Source organism: Atheta coriaria, unplaced genomic scaffold, assembly GCF_025399875.1.
Source record: "Atheta coriaria isolate IRGN ID8LTWV9N9 unplaced genomic scaffold, Caltech_Dcor_3.1 hic_scaffold_4_pilon, whole genome shotgun sequence".
NCBI lineage: Eukaryota > Metazoa > Arthropoda > Insecta > Coleoptera > Staphylinidae > Dalotia > Dalotia coriaria.
The window spans coordinates 3,992,640-4,011,351 of record NW_027045446.1 but is presented as its reverse complement, the minus strand read 5'-3'; the positions used below and the strand labels follow the sequence as shown (position 1 = coordinate 4,011,351).

The window sequence follows — 18,712 nt, the reverse complement described above, 5'->3', positions numbered from 1 at the left end:
ACCTTGGAAAATTGGAAAACCTGTTAGGATGAAATACTAAACTCCAGTGAAACGGAAGAAGACTTTACCCTTTTATCGTCAACTATTTCAATAAAAAGACGTCCAGGTTTTTTAATGTTCTTGGTTTGTTTCATGGAGTAGAAGCAGTTTTATTGAAATAGTTTGAGTGCTAATCATTTACGCTCGATTTATATTTCAGTAATGCTCAATTATTTATTTTTAATAAACCAGTAAAATAAAATAATATTGAAATCTATTCAAAATTCTTCCTGCAATTATTCACGGGTATTATCCACGGGAGGTTTTAACACGATACTGATTGCAGATACCCCTTCCCCCTCTCTTAAAAACTTGGATGACTCGAAAGCAGACCGCAAAGAAGTTGAGCAAAGGGAGCACTTCAGGAGAAGGAAAGTACCAAGGAAAAGGAGTACAGGATCAAAAATATAAGGATATTAAATTTTTAAAGTATAAAATCTACTAAATTCAAATAAACCCTATGGATATCTAAAGATCAACAGAGTTGTTGGGAAAATCCCAAGAAACAAACAAATGTATGCACTAAAAATAAAATAGTAGTAAAAAAAGCATGCCGCAATTAAAATTGCGTTTAATGCCCACAACCAACCAACCAAATTCCTATAATTTGAAGCTTATTTACGAGTACAGTTTAAACTACATAAATTAAAACATAACTAAATCATATTTCCAAGCATATGAATGGAATTTCGTAAAACTATTATTAGTCGTTCAGTGATGATAAGGCAATGTTTTGCCGAGGAGCGTCGAGCAACGCCGACGCGCGGGTTTCCCGCAATTCGCATTTTATCGCTTCGCGGCTGTCGTTGTCTTCGGCGGCGGCGTAACGTTCAGTACGCGTCCGACCCCTCGCGGACGTGAACACACTGCCGCCCCTCAGCCCGTCATGTTGCGACGCGCCGCGTAAAACTTTACCGCCGTGCGCGTGCATCCCTAAAAGATGATCGTCTCGCACGAGTATTTCGCATTTGCGTAAGTTACAAACTAGGCGATAATCATATCACATCACAAACACAAACAAAACAGGCATAGAAAACTAAAAACTGGAAAAAAAGTGTGAAGACACGCGATCCACGCCACTCGAAAACGCCCAGCACATTTATAAAACTCTCTTGACTTAATTAGGTTAATTAAAAACAAACGCAGACGAGATTCACTGCTTTTTAAAGGCGGATGTAAAAATTATGTCAGCAAACATTGCAAACGTTAGAAAAAATTAAACTTTCTTTGTGCATAATTAGCAAAGTTTAAATAATTATTTATAACTTACTCAATCTTTGAGTCACGTTACTTGCATGTCGTTAAAGACGCATAAATATTTCATCCTTTGATCATTAAACTCATCAAATTCAGCATAGGTTTCGTTTAGTTTTTGCAGAAGCGAATAAAACCAATGTAATAAACTTACTCGCTCACTTTAGTTATTTTATTCTCCTCGGCAGCGACGAACAAAGAAGTAGCATGAACAATGAGACGCTTGGGGATGGCCGGTCGATGGTCGTTATTTTGTTGCTGTTCGTTAGGTAATTATTGCCATCGCTCGCTTGCAATTATTCAGTGAACGTTCAAGCCGTTAAATTAATGATTAACTACCACTGCGATTTGTTTTTATTCTCGCAGTAAGAACAATGCAATTTTATTATACAAATTGAACTTTTTCTCACCCTCACACAATGTAATTTATAGTTAAACTTTTGTTTATGTTTAAAGTTGAATTTACTTTTTTTTCTTGCAACAAGCAGAAAAGTTTCGTTCAATGTTTTTCATTTAAATAAAGTTCAATAGTGGAATATTTTAAAAACAATCCCTGTTTTTATTGAATCAAGAAATGCAAAATTTGCGTGTTAAACAGTCGTAAAAATATTTTTAATATATGCCACTCAATACTCACGCCTTTTTTATGTTTGAACAAAAAACGAGAGTAAATTTAGTACGCAGTTAGAAACATAGAACTAAAAGAATTTAATCTGGTGCCTAATGTCAGCTAAGCGTTCTTATCGAATCGTTAAGATGATTATTTAGTCATCCACGATGCAAAGCGTTCGTTTCGCATGCAAATTTAGGTAAGCTGCGCGTCCGAAAACAAGAAAACGATCAAACTCCAAGTTCGTCTTCCGGTTTCGCGCGTTTGTGAAGTCACAAACGCGCATTCCCTAGACTCTTTGTTCTTGGTTTGTCGCTTTGACGTTTCGCAAATATGATCCGCGCGCAAGAAAATCTCGCATCTTGTTGCGACGAAGCGAATCAAGCGTTGCGAGTAAAATCCTTCGGCGCAGCGGTAAGGACAGATTGAATGAACAACGACGAAGAAAGCAGCGTGTCGTGTCTCGGCAGCCAGCTTCGATTCGATGCTTAATACGTTCAAACCGCGAAAGCGGGCCGGACATTTCTAGGCTTAACTCGTAATTACTTCGACGACGTTTTGTTCTCGTGTGTCAATACCATCGACACGCTGGAACTGCTCCACCTTTTCTTGGAACAAAGTGAGCACTAAGATAAAAAGACCTTTTCTTTAACTATAGTACACTTGGAGTTTATCAAGTAAAGTACACTTGATTTTTGTAAACTATTAAAGAAGAAAACTAATAACTTAACAATTTTCAATTAAATCATGTTGTGAAATATTAAATATAAACTTATCTATATAGAAACAAATTTATTAAATATCTGCGGATATTAATTTTAAGTTAAACACTCATTTTTCCTGCGAAAAATATTAAAAATCGAATAACTAATAAGAAAAATAGTAAAAACATGAAAAAAACACGTAAAATTTGATAAGTTGAGATTTTTAAAATTTACGACACCTGAAAAACTAATAAATACTCATTATCGTCATGAAAACAAATTACCGAACCGAATATTAACGGAAAACATCACATGCACATGTCCTCGGCAATTTTAGTATCCCAACATGTCATAATTAAATTGAGGCAGCACAAATTGAACACTGGGATGACTTTGAAAGCCGATTATCTGACCACACAATTATCGACATCGATCAATGCACTAACAGTGTAACCGTTCATCAATTGCAATAACTTAATAGTATACATAGCCAGCAGCAACATGAAAAAAATAATTTTTAAATTTAAGTTTATTTTTAAAAACATGCGCAATTAATTCTACGTTTTTGTCTGTTGTGCGTTGACCGAAAATCTGGTTTGCATTGTTTTGCATCCATCTTTTCAAAAGCTTTTGTTATCGCAGTATACGTCAAATTGTTTTGCTTTTTCTCGCGTAGAGTTTTTCACCTTTTTTTGCTTTTAGTTTTAAAACTGACAAATCCGGTAATTTTGTGTATGTACAGGTTAAATCACGTTATAAGCCTTGTTCGTAACAAGAATTACTTCCGCACGTCGTAGCAGAGTTGCAAGACGGGAAACCGGAAGCAGATTCGATGGTGGAGGCGCCCAGTTCGAGCGCATCTTGAAAGATTACTCGCTGCCACCTTTGCCGGCCGAGTTTCGTTTGTATTTCTTAAAGCAGTCGCAAGAAAGATGAGCGTGAAATAATGAAACAAAAAATGCGCCCACCAGTATAGTGCCTGGAGTGTGTAGGTGTTTAAGTTAGATAAATTTCTTCGTTTTCCTAATGTTTCGGTCTCTGGAAACAAGAACACTTTTATTTGGTGTGATTTATTGAAGGTTGTAAACTCGCTCCAAGAAGTTTAATCTATTTTTATTAACCGACTTTGTTAAAACTTTATGATAACAAGTTATATATTCAATTATTTTTTAAGATACAATGCAGAATATTACAAAACATAAAATAATTTTGATTGTGTCGCAAAATTTGACATAAAGACACAACAAAACATTTATTTGGTGAATCAAACATAAAAATCTTTTTAACAACTCAGTCGGAATATTGTATCTTTATTCTACAGGAGATAAATGCGGTTATCAGTTGCTATCTGATGAAAGTTGATGAAGTTGATGAAAAACCAATCAACACCAAACAAGCGTTGCATCGATAAACGAGCTTATTACGAAATTATCAGCGTTAACATTAATCCACTTTTTATCCAACCGCATACGCAAATTGTTGCCACCCGTTTAATTAATTGCTAATGATGTTGCAAAAAATGCTACAATGATGACTCACTATGTAATCTAATAATAAAAAAACTCCGAGTTCTTAGGATAAATGAATGACGATAAAATTTCCATACAAATTTTAATGAAGTTGCTTTTCAAAAACATGTACGTAACTCCGCCGTGGGTGGAAACGTCATAAATTGAAAACTTTCCGTATTCGCGCGACGCATTCATTAAATATTTACAAACAGGAAACACGTGATTTGTGCATCACTCCTTTTAGAACTTCAAGAATTGCCTTTGTTAATCAGCGTTTTTCCGAAGCATACAACAAAATAACTAGAAAAAAAAAACAGTTTTATTATTATGTTATGCAGATTGTTAATCGAGGTGATGCTTAAAGCTTTACGTAAAAGTATTATGAGCCAGATTGGATTTCATAGCGGAAAGCAAACGCGTTGAAAGTCGACGATGAGTACCTACACGTATAAATATGCAATGTTAATGCGCTAATTATCCGTCGGCTTTCATGTTTTCAGCGGAAAACGACGCGTGCTTTTCGAATTATGTCTGTTTTAATGGCGACAACATTTTTCTGCTATCTTCTCATGTGGTCATGTTTATTTTTGTAACTCTGACATAACCCATAAAACTGACTAATCAATTTATTTTTTATTACTAGAATAAAAATCAGTAACATTAGACTAAATATTTTATTCTGTTTTATTTCGGTGTGTTTTTGAGTACAAAATGAAATTCAATTGTTGGGCTGAAATCAATCGAAAGCTCGATCTTTCCACTTTCGGCATTGTTTGCGGTTTTGATTAGATACGAAGCGATATGGGTCGATTACACGCCGGCGTGCGATAAGTGAAATGACTTTCCATCGTATGGTGGCGTTTTTGCCACATTCTCCCACCGACCAAATACGCTGAAAGCGGGCGGGACGCTCGTTCTATTGCTTATTGTGCGGTCATTTCCGATTCGGGAGCTTTTGACGCGCCCTGTCCGCTCGAACTTGCCGAGTTGCAAAGTGACCCAGCTTTTCGCCCACTTTCACATTGTTAAGACAAAGGATCGTACAATTTTACAACCACCAAAAGCACTTCCTTTGAATCTTATACAAAAACCATCAGAATAAGATACATTACGCAAAAGTTAAATTTATTATACAAGTCATAAACGTATAAGTTATATTCACGTAGTAAGTTTGAATTGCAGTGGTCATGCACAAAGCATTCGTTTGCTTTGGTTGAATTTATCAGTCGGTTTCCAATGGCAGCGCCACACGTAGATGCTTCAGAATCTACACTGAACAGTTCGTCTCACGAACAAAAGCTCACTGAAAGTTTTATGAAGTGCCAAGGGTGGCGGATGGCTGTGAGCGTATCATCATCATGCAAAACTTTTGCGAGGGGCGATCACGATGCATTGCAAACATTTACTGACTATTAACTTGCATAAAAAACAAAATTTTTACTGTTATTTTTCATCAAAACGATATTTTAATTCGGAATTAATCAAAATAGATTATTTTGCGTTGCATTTTAATTATAAACTAATATTGAATGTTTATTTCGGCTATTTTCAAGTTTATATTGATTTTCATTGACGGGTGCTTGTCTATATTAATCGAAATAACGTTTTTGATATTTTCATAAATAATGCTATCACAATTTTATTTTTAGCGCACTAAAAACTTGTTACTGCTTATTATAATATGATGAAATGATGTAATGACAAAATTAATTCTAGTTATGATGCAAATAAGTTTGCAAATTTGAATATGCACTTAATAAGTGCACTAAAACTGCGAATACCTATATTCACAACTAACGCTAAAATTATAATTAAACACTTGTTTTAAATGTAAAGTTTAATTTATCATTTTAAATTACAGCGCACATTTTCATAAATGTTTGATGAAATTTCTAATTGAATTATTAATTAATACGCTAAATTGCGAAAATATCAATTTGTGGCGATTGCAACTTTTGCAGCATTGTCGCCGTCGCATTTGCTAACTAGCCGCCTTTGATAGGAAAAGCGTCTTCCGGCCTGCCTCCTTCATTGCACAGCGCCACGACTTGAAACAATTTATATCTGAAATTACTTTGAATTTAATTTTCCCGTGTCTTGCTGCTTGCCAGCAACGAAACAAACGAACAATTGAATAAACCACGTTTTCTTTTCGCGATCCTTTCTGCTCGAAAGGTGAAGAACCGCCGAGTGTATATTTTTTTATTAAATTTTAATTCCAGCATTTTAACGAGCACTTTGTAATTTTTGCGCTTGTATTAAAAACGAAGAAAAAAACGTTAAGTGTTCAACCGCGAAAAAACGGCGATAAAGAAACAAAACATCAAGGAAAAGAAAGACAAAAAAGCACTTTGACTTTTGACTTGTGTTGCGAAACCTCAGAGATGAATGAGATTGTTTTATCAATTATTAAGTGGCCGATAAAAAACGACGTCAGTTTTTTTTTGGTGTTACGTTTCGCAATCCCGGAATTGTTTTCATATTTCACGCTGTCAGCTGCACACGCATTCCTACGCATACTATTACACGCAGTTATGTTAACTTTTTGTTTGCTGCGTGTTTTAAAAGCACACAAAAAATAATAAACGCGTGTCAATCCATTGAGAAAGCTTTCGCTCGAAGAAATTGAATAAAGATGAAAGGTTTAATAAAAAGTCGTTTGCCGCGTGAGGTTTTTGTTTCTGCTTTAATGTCACGAAAAGCTCAACATCAACTTACCTGCAACATATGTGAGATTTCATTTATGTTCACATTTCATCTCTGTGCCCTAATGCCTGGAATAATATAGAAAATGTTTTTATTTCTTCTTCTGAATATATTTTGACTTTTATCTTTTTGACTTTAAATTTAAATTCTTAAATGTTGTTAATTTTGACAGGAATTTCTATTTAAGTTCAACGTTTCAAGTTTTTGGCTAAATAACACCTCATGTAGTATGCGGAAAATGTTTGAGCTTCGACGTTACGACGAGTGTGAAAACCGTTTTTCATCGCACTCGTGCATTTCAGCCACGCTTGATAGACAGCTATTTAATTGCTGCGTTGCGAAGAAAATTCTTTATGCTCGTTCCCCACGGTCCCAACGGTACACACCGTCAGCTTGACATCATCCTTGACGCTTCAGTTTGAGCGCAAATTGTGCGTCTTTGTTTCAAACGCAAACACACATACTACTTTCACGCTCTCATCATTAACATTCTGTTATTTATACTTGTATGACACACAAACAAAATAAGACATATAGAATTATTGTCTTATGCTGTGTGGAAAGAATTCTTATATTTTCTTTTTACTTTTGAGAGCTTCTCGCATACGCAAATGCCTTTGACGAAGTGCGATAAATCAATTTCAACGGAGTTCGTCGACACACTCCTACTTTGTATCGTTTATGCTGACGGAACGAGATTAAATAAAATATTTATTCAGAAGCGGGCTGCGTTTGCCCGGCGCCTCCACACGAAAAAACTGAGCGTCTTATGTGAGGCGACGCGACAACTCAATTGAGATGAATTCATGAAGTCTTTACTACTCAGAGCCTTTTACGTAAATGATGCACTTTTTATCATCCATCTATTCACTTTTAATAAAACACCATACAAGTCATTCATAAAAATTTTGCTTTAAAAGAGCAACTAAATTGCGTTAAAAGGGAAGATTAATTTTCTGTTGGGTAGTAATTAATTGCCTCATAATGATAGATGATGCTTGCTGGAAACAGTAACTTAATTAACACAGAAACAAAAGTCATTCCTAACTGGTATAAAATAACATTTAGTAAACCAAAACCAAGTGTACACACAACTAATTTGTGTTTTATTTTCTATTTTTAGCAAAAATGTTTTCTAACTAATACCATGAATGGTGTAAGTCTGTTCTGTCTGGTTGTGTGCTTTTTCCCATTGTTGGAAAGCGCCACAACCCCACAGGAAGAACAACAGCACACCGCAATCAATGGCAATTTTATGATCGGTGCTCTTTTTCCCATCCACCACATGCCGCAGAGCAAACAAGGCCGGAAACAGAGCTACGGGATCAAATGCGGTGAGATCCGTGAACAATACGGAATCCAACGTATTGAAGTAGCTCTTCATACAATTGATAAAATCAACGATGATCAGACAATCTTGCCCAACATCACATTGGGAATAGAAATCCGTGATGATTGCTGGTATGCTCCTGTGGCGTTGCAACAGAGTATTGAATTAATACGTGAAACCATTGCTCCTGCATCCATACACCATGACAGTTGTTTGAACATTACTGGATCACCAAGAATTAAAAACGCAAAAGGACCTTTGATTGGTGTTGTTAGTCCTGGCAGTAGTTCTGTGGCATTGCAAGTGCAGAATCTTTTGCAATTGTTTCACCTACCTCAGATCGGATACTCTACGACGTCAAAGGATCTGTCCGATAAGAGTCGCTTCAACTATTTTTTACGCGTGGTGCCGTCGGATTACTTCCAGGCGCAGGTGATGCTCGACGTTGTGCGTTTTCACGAGTGGACGTATGTATCCATAGTCAATACGGACGGTGAGTCGTGAGTCCTTTTCATGCTTTCTTGCATATTTTATGAAATCTAAACGAACACTGGCAAAAATGGGGAGAATATAAAGAAACTGAAAGAACTGAAGTGTAAACACGGCGTTGGAGACGCAAAACGTTGTTTGAGTTGATTTATATTTGTTTTGTAGCGAAAACAAAACAAAAAGAAATTTCATAGAAAAAATATAATATTTTAATAAATAATAAATGATTTATTTGATTTTTGAAGAAAACTACGGCCAGTCAGGAATCCAGGCATTTCGTGAGCTTGCTGAAGAAGCAGATGTCTGCATAGCACGAGAAGATTCCGTGTTAAGTAATTCGCCGGAAGATACCTTCGACAAGGTGATCATCAACCTTCGACAGGACCCGAATGCTTACGTAGTGGTCTGTTTCTGCGAGGGTTTTACTGTGCGGGGATTGCTTGCTGCAACGAAGCGCCTCAACATGAGCAACCACTTTCTATTCATCGGGAGGTAAGCGAACCGAAATGACGAAATTAAATCATTACACTCCCGCCGGAAGGTTAACTATTTCCATCCATAATGGACGCACGGACGTTTTCCTTTGAGCTTTGTTCGTGCTTCAGCATTTTCCGCGCAGTTAACTTATAATTTTAATAGCACATTTTCAAGTTTCCGGTGGATGCTGGAAAGTTGGAAGTTGGAAGTGGAGCGCAACATTGTCGCATGTCGAGCATCAAAAAATACGGATAAAGATAAAGATGAAGATAAGATGAAGGAGTGTGCAAGTGGCCCGCATCCGTTTTATTCCTTCCGTCGCGCTAATTAACTTTGCAGATTGTCGTAAATTATTAGTTGTGGACTTTTGAGATCACAGCGAAGAGATACGGTAGAAAAGCGATGAGTTATGTTTGTTTTTGACCTACGACGTCCGGCAGGCAAATGCTGGCAGGCTGCAAAGTTCGGAAAACTTTGCAAATAGCGTTAGGCGAAGGCGAGAACGATGCATAATGAAGTTACTCATAATTACTAATTGGTTCAATCGTTTCAATCAGCAACTTCCGAACGCCGTGTCTATCGGTTGTGGTTTTCGCCGGTCAGATACTCAAAATTGTTACTAAAAGGCTTCATTAAAGTTAAACAGAATTCAATTTACACTCCCGCGGAGAACTAGTTTCCTGACTGATTAACATCAACGATACACTATCAGTACATTATTTATTTTTCGGCAGTGATGGTTGGGCTGATAGAGCTGACGTAACTCAAGGATTAGAAGAACAAGCATGGGGCAGCATCTCAATTAGAATACACTCTCCGTACGTCAATGACTTTGATAACTATTATTGGGGATTGACTCCTTCAAACAATGCTAGAAACCCGTGGTTCAATGAGTTCTGGCAGTTTCGTTTCGGTTGCACCTTGCCGGACGACGCCACATCAAACAGAATTGATTTAACCCCCACAGAAAGCACGCAGGATGAATTTGATTCTAACGAAAACATGAATTCAACTATGTCTTCATCTACCGTCAAAGGAAATCAGATTCCGGAAGTAAAAAATGAAAAAAAGAGAATTTGTACAGGTAAGGTTATATTATGTTGTGGTGAGATGAAATTTGGGTTGCATACTTTATGACATTCTAATCCGTGTTAATCTGATAATAACAAGGATTTGAGGATTCAAAACTCAAAGCTTTATCATTACAAAATTCCGTGTGTGTAAATCATGAGTCTTTGAGCACCTCGGACTTTAATTTAATTATTCACTCGGTATATATTGCAATTCGCTATACTGTAATATGTGGACATCTGCTGGAATGTGGAATTCGTTAATCTCGACACTCCCGAGCGTTTTAAACTATTAATGCCAGGGTTTCAATGTCGGTACGCATGGTGCGCGCGCGGGGAATTATCATTCATAACGTTCATTACTCATCGTAATTAGGTTTTGCGCTCGGGTTGCATCCAATCAAAACCCGCCTGCGTACAGAGAGGTAATACAAACGTGTGCTTCTCACTTAGGGCGTGAGGATCTCAGTGACGGATACCGACAGGACCCGAAGTTGAGTTTCGTCATCAAGGCGATCAACAGCTTCGCTTATGGTTTGCATAACATGCAGCAGGATCTCTGCGGTCAGGATTTTATCGGCATGTGCGATAAACTGTTACCCTTTAATGGATCTCTTTTTAAGGTACATGATACTATCTAGTGTAAGATAATAAGATAATTTATGAAAATTTATTCATGATTAGAACTATTTGCTGAACGTGTCTTTTGACTACCACGGGGATCCGGTGGAGTTCGACGAGAATGGCGATCCTCCCGGACGCTACGATATCATGAACTATCAGCGGCTCGGCGACGACACTTATGATTACGTGCACGTCGGTGACTGGAATAATAGGAGCTTGGGTTGGGTGAAGCCGGTGCAGTTTGGACCGCGCGCAGCTGTTCATTCGGTGTGCTCGCAAAAATGTCCCATGGGGCATTACAAGGTAACCGACACGTATTTCGATCAAGACTTCAGTTTACAAGAGTTTTCTTGTTCTTATTGTAGAATATACAACTTGGTGGGAAGGATAAAAGATGTTGCTGGGTGTGTGTCAAATGCCCAGCTGGTGAGATCCTTGACCAAGCATCGGATTCTCTGAGATGTGAAAAGTGCCCATTGGGGTTTTCCCCAGATGCAAATCAAACAGGTATTTATTACTGAAATTTGAATAAAATGATTTTCTAATAGTTATTTATGTATTTTTACAGTTTGTCTGCGTTTGGACATTGTCTATACCCAATGGTTTGATACCCAAGCAATTGTAGCGATGGTCTTTGCATCCTTGGGTTTTGTAACCACTTGGTTCTCGTTAGCCATCTTTGTTTTGTACAATAACACACCCGTTGTAAAATCTTCCACAAAAGAACTCTCCTACATCATACTGGTCGGTATGATGTTATCACATGGATCAATTTTCGCCATATTGGCTAAACCTTCTCTAATCAGTTGTGCCCTAACTCGTTTTCTCCCCGGATTAAGTTTTGCGATGATATACGCAGCTTTGCTAACAAAAACCAATCGGATAGCAAGAATATTAGCTGTTTCTAAGAAATGCTTCCCAACTAGAAAACGTCTCTTCATGTCCAGCGCGTCTCAGGTGGTCATAACCACAATGCTTATTGCAATTGAGTGTCTGATATCAATCTGGATGCTTTTCTATCAGCGCCCAGATATAGCCCATAGTTACCACTCGAATAAAACAGTTCTAGAATGTAATACAACCCCTGAAGGAGTGGTCACACCTCTTGCTTTTGACTTTTTTCTAATTTTATTGTGTACACTATACGCGTTGAAGACCCGTAATGTCCCTGAAAACTTCAACGAAGCCAAGTTCATCGGTTTTGCAATGTATACAACCTGCGTGATTTGGATAGCATTCGTCCCAATTTATTTCGGTAGCGATTCTAAAGTAATCACAATGTGTATGTGTGTTACTCTAAGTGCCACAGTCACATGGACATTCCTCTTCATTCCAAAATTGTACATTATTATTCTAAGACCCGAAAGGAATAATCGCTCATATTTTACAACCAGTAAAAGTATCCGATGTCATATTGGCTCCAAAGTTTCTACAGCAGTATCTACAAAGAGTTCCGTCAATAGTTGGAGGGATAATCCATCAGCTACTTCAACTACAACTACGCTTGCTGTTGCTAATCAACAACAACAGAATATTAAAGAAACAGCACCACATCAAAGGTCATTTGCTTGTCAAACCGGTTTGGAGCTATTGCAGGTCCTTTTAAGTCCCAAAATATTGATGGATACTTATTCCCCAAAGAAGACGGTGGTTCCCCGCATCACAGAAAGGAATTGTTGTGATGCACCAAGTTGTTGCTATAAAAAGATCACCATACGACTGCCGGAATCTTCCGACGCATAAATAACCAAACGAAAACATTGTGTTCATAAACGACGAAGAACACCACAAAAATCAATCAATTGTAACAATAACAAGTTTAAGGACCAATTATCCGCAACTCAATGGATCAATATAGATGAATATCCAAACCGAAATCAAAATCAACGACAGCGTAATCATTATTTTTAATGAGGATATCCCACTAGAAAAATAAACACATGAACCAAACAAATCCGCCTGTTATAACCTTGAAAAATCACCCAAGAACGTTTTAACATCATAGTGCTTCTATATTTAAACATATACATAGTTTTACATGTCATTGTTAATATTATGAGTGCTCATACAGAGTGTTAATTACACATTGTGTTCGCAAATCATCATTTCTCCTCCCGACGTCTTTCACTTACACGATTACTGTACTGGTACTCCAATTACGTTTGTATCTTACGAATTAAGACGTCAAGTCGTCAACTAAAGTACGTTAAGCCTATCCGCACTTAAAATACGAACGTACAATGATGTAGAATTATTTAAATTTATAATATAACAGTATATGTTGATATCATTCATTTCTTACAATAATAATAAATATGTCATTTAAATCTCTCGATTCTTCAACCAGATATGTATCGATTATTTAGTGGTGTGTTTTGTTTCAATTCTCGTGATATTCGTTTTCTTTCAATCACTAAAGACTCGTTTAGCAAGTTGGACGTATCGCGAACGAAGAGTTGTTTGTTGTTGTTGTTTTGGAAAGCAACCGAAAAGTGTTAGAATGTTACTCGAATATGTTGCTAGGGCGATCCAAGCAACATAACTAAAATTGCCTATCTACACGTCTACAAGATAACAGTACCACGTTACGAGAAAGTAAACTTAACAAGATAGTTTTAATTTATTTATGTATATATTTATATAGTAGATGTTACTGTTGGTATCTTTTGAAAAATTCAAAATTCAACATTCAATCGAGTGCGGACTTGTAGGAAGTCTCGTTTGTATAACAAGTATATTTTTGTACAAGAATTACAAGGTTACTCCTTCTGATAGTTTATTCCCATTTATCATTATGATATTAAGCGCTTAACGCGTTTGTAACTTTAAAGATTGTTCAATATGTTCAATATGTTCAATACTTTTTTTGTTTCTTGGAAGCCTGGAATGATATTTTTCGCTTGACTTGCATAGATTAAACATCGATAAATGTTTTCAAATTTTCTGATAGTAAAATACGATTTGTAACTTGTGATATTTCGATATTATGTTGAAGTGTTCCTGGTAAATATCCGACATTTTTGTGTAAATGACCATAAACCAGATGTAACAATGATTCTAAAAAATATCTTCATTTTTGTTTCGGTTTGTAATAAAATTCTCTATCGTCTATATTTAATGAAAGTCCTTGCGCGATATGTATTTGTTGGAGTTTTACGTGCGATGTAAATACTTGTATATTTATCAGGAACCTGTTAAGATTTAGATTTTTCTTTCTGATGATAGCTGGATGTGTTTCTGTGTTTCGTTTGCTGTATGTTTCGATTCTAGAGTAAGGTTACGCGCTTCTAATCAAAACCAAAACTTACCCGCTTGCAATTATTTAGTCTGTAACCAAAAAAAAAAAACATTGAGTTAGTTTTATTTGGTGGTGGATTTGTGAGTAAAAACTTACTTCTCATTTGAAATCCCGAGAACTGATTGCCATTGGAGGTTTGTTGCGGAGCTGTGAATGGATTAGAGCCGGCACCTCCGGGAATATCAAGCGTACCACCTGCGCCAGTTTGATAAGTAGCACCATAGCTATCCTGAGCCATTTCATGCAACTTGCTGCTTGACAACGCGCGTGGGATTGGATTACTTGGTACGCCATGTGGAGCAAGATGAGCAGTCTCCTCGGCCATCTGACGTGGATCCTCAGTAGTGGGTATTTCGGAGACAAAGCCTTGATCCACGCGATAAAAGTTGATAAAAACGAATGCGCCGAGCACGACTAGACACATTAACCCATATCCACGGAACGTCGCGGTTGAACCAAACGCGTTAACAAAAAGCCCTCCAATGACCGCGCCGCATCCTCGTCCCAAACCATGATGGATCCCTTGGAGAACACCTTGCGCTGACGAGCGTAATTGTTGCGGAGTGTTGTGCGCGATGTAGGAGCAGCAGGCAGCCCAGACGGCGGCGTGGGTAATGCCCTAGAATAGTCACACTCCAATTGTTTTAAAGGCTTTAAAATTACAACTGGCGAGATTTACCTGCATGAACTCAAAGGGAAGCACCCACCAGGGGTTTGACAGCCACGAGATGTAGAGGAAACGCAGCGTGTTACCAATCAAACCAACACAGAGAACTTTTACGTGTCCCATCTGACGAATAAGACGGAAACTGAAAAAGTAAGCGAAAATTTCCGACACGTGGTTAATCACGGATGCAACTCCAAATAGAGTGGGGGATCCACCATAGTCTTGAAGATGCCAGAAGAGGAAGGTGAAAATCATTCCAATTCCGAAACCCATCCACCAGGCAACAAACAGGAAGGAAGCGCATTTCAAATCCTTGAACTGCGCCATCACAGTTACCCACTCAGGCAGCTCGCGATTAGTTTGAGCAAATATCTTGGACTTGGCCTCCTGCGGCGGTTGGGCTGCACCAGTAGCCCTGGTATCCGCCAACGAAGGCAGGTTGAGTTGTTGCGCGAGCTGCTCCTGCATTTGATCCTCTCTACTCAAAGCTGCTTCTTGGGGAGCTTCCTCATTGATGGGTCTTGGGGGTTGATCAGTGTCGTACTTAAAGTTGATTTGTGTTGCGGTAATCAACGCAGCTCCCATTAGGACCGAAAATGTGGCGAAACAAATCGTGTAGTTCTTTTCTTTCTTATCGGGTCCACATGGATGATTGGGGAAAGCTGTGGAGTGATCCAGAGCAATACCAACAAAGAACATAGCCAATCCCCAACCAAGTGAACCAAACATTCGTTGATGTCCGTACCGGTCAGCATCTTCACCCAACAATGTTATCACTGCCGAGTCAGCCAGAGTGATAGCAGGCGCGCTGAAAAACTCTCCAATAATTACGAGCAGCAGCAAAAGGAAGAAAGCTTTTTGAATATCTTGGGTCCGATAAACTATGGAGGATATAATAGGCTTGACCCAGCTTTCATGTTCATGCTCTTTATAGTTGGCGGCGTAGTTGACATTGATAGGCGACTGTCCGGCGCTTAATCTCGGACGTGCCGCTCGGGGAATGCGTGTGTGGCTGTAAAAGTATTCAAGGAATTTAATTTCCATCACAAATATTGAGTTATTACTACTATTCTACATACGCAATAAACTGTGGATCATATTTGTTTGGTTCCTGAATAGATCTCTTTGTCAAGAACTTGGCGGTGACATCCGGAGTGGTCAAGACGTAGCTGTCGTTCTTGACTTCAATGCAGGAGGTGGCCGGCGGTTGAATAGACCCCAATGGAACAGTAAAAATGATCCACGCTGCCAAGGAAGCCAACAGCAGCAGCTTTCCCTTTTGATACCGATCGGCTAATGAACCCCAAAATGGCGCGGATAGAAACTCCACAAACGGCCGACAACCAACCAGGAAACCGCACTGACCGGCATTCATGCCCATCTGCTTAAAGTACACCCCCATCAATGGAAACAACGAACCGAACGCGGAATAAAAGCAAAAGTAGAAACTTTTGACAACGAGCAGCTCTTGGTCAACAGCACCACCGAAGAGCATCTCCAGCAGGTCAGACTTGCCGCGGATTTTGTGCGTTGCTTCCTTCGGTGCTCCATACCTGTCATTTACATCAAATCATCCAGTCATGAATAATGATAGAGGAATAGAGGAATTCTGGCTTACTTTTCAGGGTCGACGTCTCCCAAGTCTTCGGGATCCACCATGGGCCGACTGGGGGGTTGTTGGGGCCCACCGGATCCCGAATATTGGTAATCGCCGTTGATGTCCATCCTGCTGCACCACTGAAACCACCACGCGCTCAATCGATGCCCGACTCACTACTACCTACTGCCCCCGACTCGCAGACTTAGGGGGTGTGGATCGATAGCCGCCGCTGCGAGCGGGCGGCAAGAATTTTCTCTAGCGGAAACCTCCCGTTACCCTTATAATAACTTACAGTTTCACCGATAGGTGGAAGAACAGGTTTATTCATGTAATAGATTAAGTTTTACATTATCTTTTACTAGTTGATTGTTGTGGTTGGTGAGTGGATTTTGTTGATAGTCTTTTAATCTGCTGGGACCTCACCCACCGCCTGTGTTCTTCTTTCTTCATTTTACGTTTCTTTTCTAATTTATACAAAGATTCAACTGGAATCAAAATAATTCCACTCAAAATAATCATTATTCCCGAAAAGACAAAGGGGACTTTTAAATCATTATAGGATTCATAAAGAAAAGCGTTCAAAGGCATAGCAACCAACGATGACAAACCCTCCAACAAAACAATCAAACCAAACGCATTCGTTAACTTTTCCAGACCTAATAAATCAACGACAACTAACGTCCTCATCGATGATATCGTAGCAATATTAAATCCAAAAATTGAAGCACAAATTATATGAGCTAGAAAGCTGCTAAAGTAAGGATGAGCAATGCATGCAGTGCCAGCAAACACTAAGGTAATCTCCGAAAGAATTATAGGTCTTATTTTAGGAATCATGGTTGTTACAAATCCAGAAACCATTCGTCCCACACAATTTGAAATACCTATTGCTGTGAGAACATAGCTAGCATGTGCTTTGTCCACATGATTCTGCACGGAAAACTCAATTCCGTGCATGTACGGAATGTATAAACCAAGATAAGTAAGAAATCCACTAAATGCGAGCAAAAAGAACGCGAAGGATTTCACCAGACTAAAATCTAACATGGTCAACAACACTCGAATGACTGAATCTGGGCAACAATTGCAACAGTCTGCATTTTCTGGAGTATCCGCAAAGTTAGATGTTCTTGTCACGTTCATATGATAAGCAGTTCTTCTTTTTGTAAGCTACAAATGAAGAGATATTTAAATAATTGATCATTCATGTTACTTAGGTTACGTACATCTATCTCAGAACGATTATACTGTCGTAACTTTCTTGTTGAACCATGATACAGAATGTCATCTCTATACATTGGTCTGGTATCATGCCACAAACACGCACATGGTACGTATTTACATTTACAACGACAGCAGCAGATTTTTCTCACAATATATTTTGGTATATCTGCCGATGAATACCGATTGAGCGTGCTGATACTTAGCATCTTGGTTCTGATACTTCCGCTTTGGTCAGAGTCTTGGTCCAGGATGTCATAAGGTGTGACAATGGTATAGTTAATATTCTCTAGAGCTTCTGCATTTGTTGGATAATCACCAACACCTCTCACAGGGTGTTCGCGTTCCCACTCATCCCATATTGATGAGTTTTCTGTGACTCCTTTGCGGGTATCCGTTATCACTTCCGAGAGTGGAATTGATTTGTACACCAGTCCAAACAGGGTCATTAAAAGATGTGTTCCCGAAATGTACTTGTACTTATCACGCCAGTGCATATCAGGGATAAGGATGCTGAGGATGAAAGGGAACACGCTGACTCCCATTGGGCTACCACTGACAGCTATACAAGTCGCTACCGCTCGGTATTTATCAAAGTAGAAACCCACTACGAGAATGTTGCACATGTAGATCATACTAAAGGCAACACCAAGTGTACAGCCAAAAGTGAATATGAACAAGTAGATGTTGTCAACATATGCTGAAGATAAAACACCTCCAAATGCAAGCAATCCTCCAGTCATGGCCACTGTTCGGAATCCAAAACGGTTTATCATAGCAGCCACCAAAGGTCCTACAAAAACAAATAAGATAAATAGTGTTTAAAAAAGTTTTAAATATTGTATGGTACCAATGAAGTAATACAGGCCCATTTGGGTTGAGCTGGACACCATCAACAAAGAGTGAGTTACTTTGAAGTCCTGCAACATTTCACTCATAAAAAGAGCGAAGGTGAAGCAAGTGCCATCGACGATCACATTCCAACAGAAGGCAACCAGCACCACAAACCACCCCCAACCTCCGTCAGGTGGAATCGCAACGTAATCAACTCTTGGTTCTGTAAGCGAACCTGGCATTCCTAATTCGTATATTTGACAAGCTGTCAACCTTTA

General features: G+C 38.6%; 3 protein-coding genes across 3 annotated transcripts; 1 reads left to right on the top strand and 2 right to left on the bottom strand.

Moving 5' to 3' along the window:
* The first annotated feature begins 882 nt into the window (after positions 1-882).
* Positions 883-12,768, top strand: LOC135791369 (metabotropic glutamate receptor 5-like). Its single transcript, XM_065301751.1, has 8 exons — positions 883-1,011; positions 7,948-8,647; positions 8,889-9,135; positions 9,855-10,204; positions 10,644-10,813; positions 10,875-11,117; positions 11,180-11,321; positions 11,383-12,768. The coding sequence occupies exons 2-8, from the start codon at positions 7,972-7,974 to the stop codon at positions 12,555-12,557; spliced, it is 3,003 nt and encodes a 1,000-aa protein (XP_065157823.1). The 5' UTR covers positions 883-1,011; positions 7,948-7,971; the 3' UTR covers positions 12,558-12,768.
* Positions 12,769-12,805: 37 nt separating this feature from the next.
* jef (major facilitator superfamily domain-containing protein 6 jef) lies at positions 12,806-16,629 on the bottom strand. The gene is made up of 5 exons (XM_065301752.1): positions 16,398-16,629; positions 15,859-16,332; positions 14,792-15,791; positions 14,209-14,731; positions 12,806-14,141 (listed from the first exon to the last, which is right to left on the bottom strand). Exons 1-5 carry the CDS (start codon positions 16,502-16,504, stop codon positions 14,137-14,139), a joined length of 2,109 nt encoding a protein of 702 aa, XP_065157824.1. The 5' UTR covers positions 16,505-16,629; the 3' UTR covers positions 12,806-14,136.
* A 53-nt stretch (positions 16,630-16,682) lies between these two features.
* Positions 16,683-18,691, bottom strand: LOC135791372 (monocarboxylate transporter 3-like). Its single transcript, XM_065301755.1, has 3 exons — positions 18,451-18,691; positions 17,606-18,393; positions 16,683-17,549 (listed from the first exon to the last, which is right to left on the bottom strand). Exons 1-3 carry the CDS (start codon positions 18,674-18,676, stop codon positions 16,728-16,730), a joined length of 1,836 nt encoding a protein of 611 aa, XP_065157827.1. The 5' UTR covers positions 18,677-18,691; the 3' UTR covers positions 16,683-16,727.
* Positions 18,692-18,712: the final 21 nt, after the last annotated feature.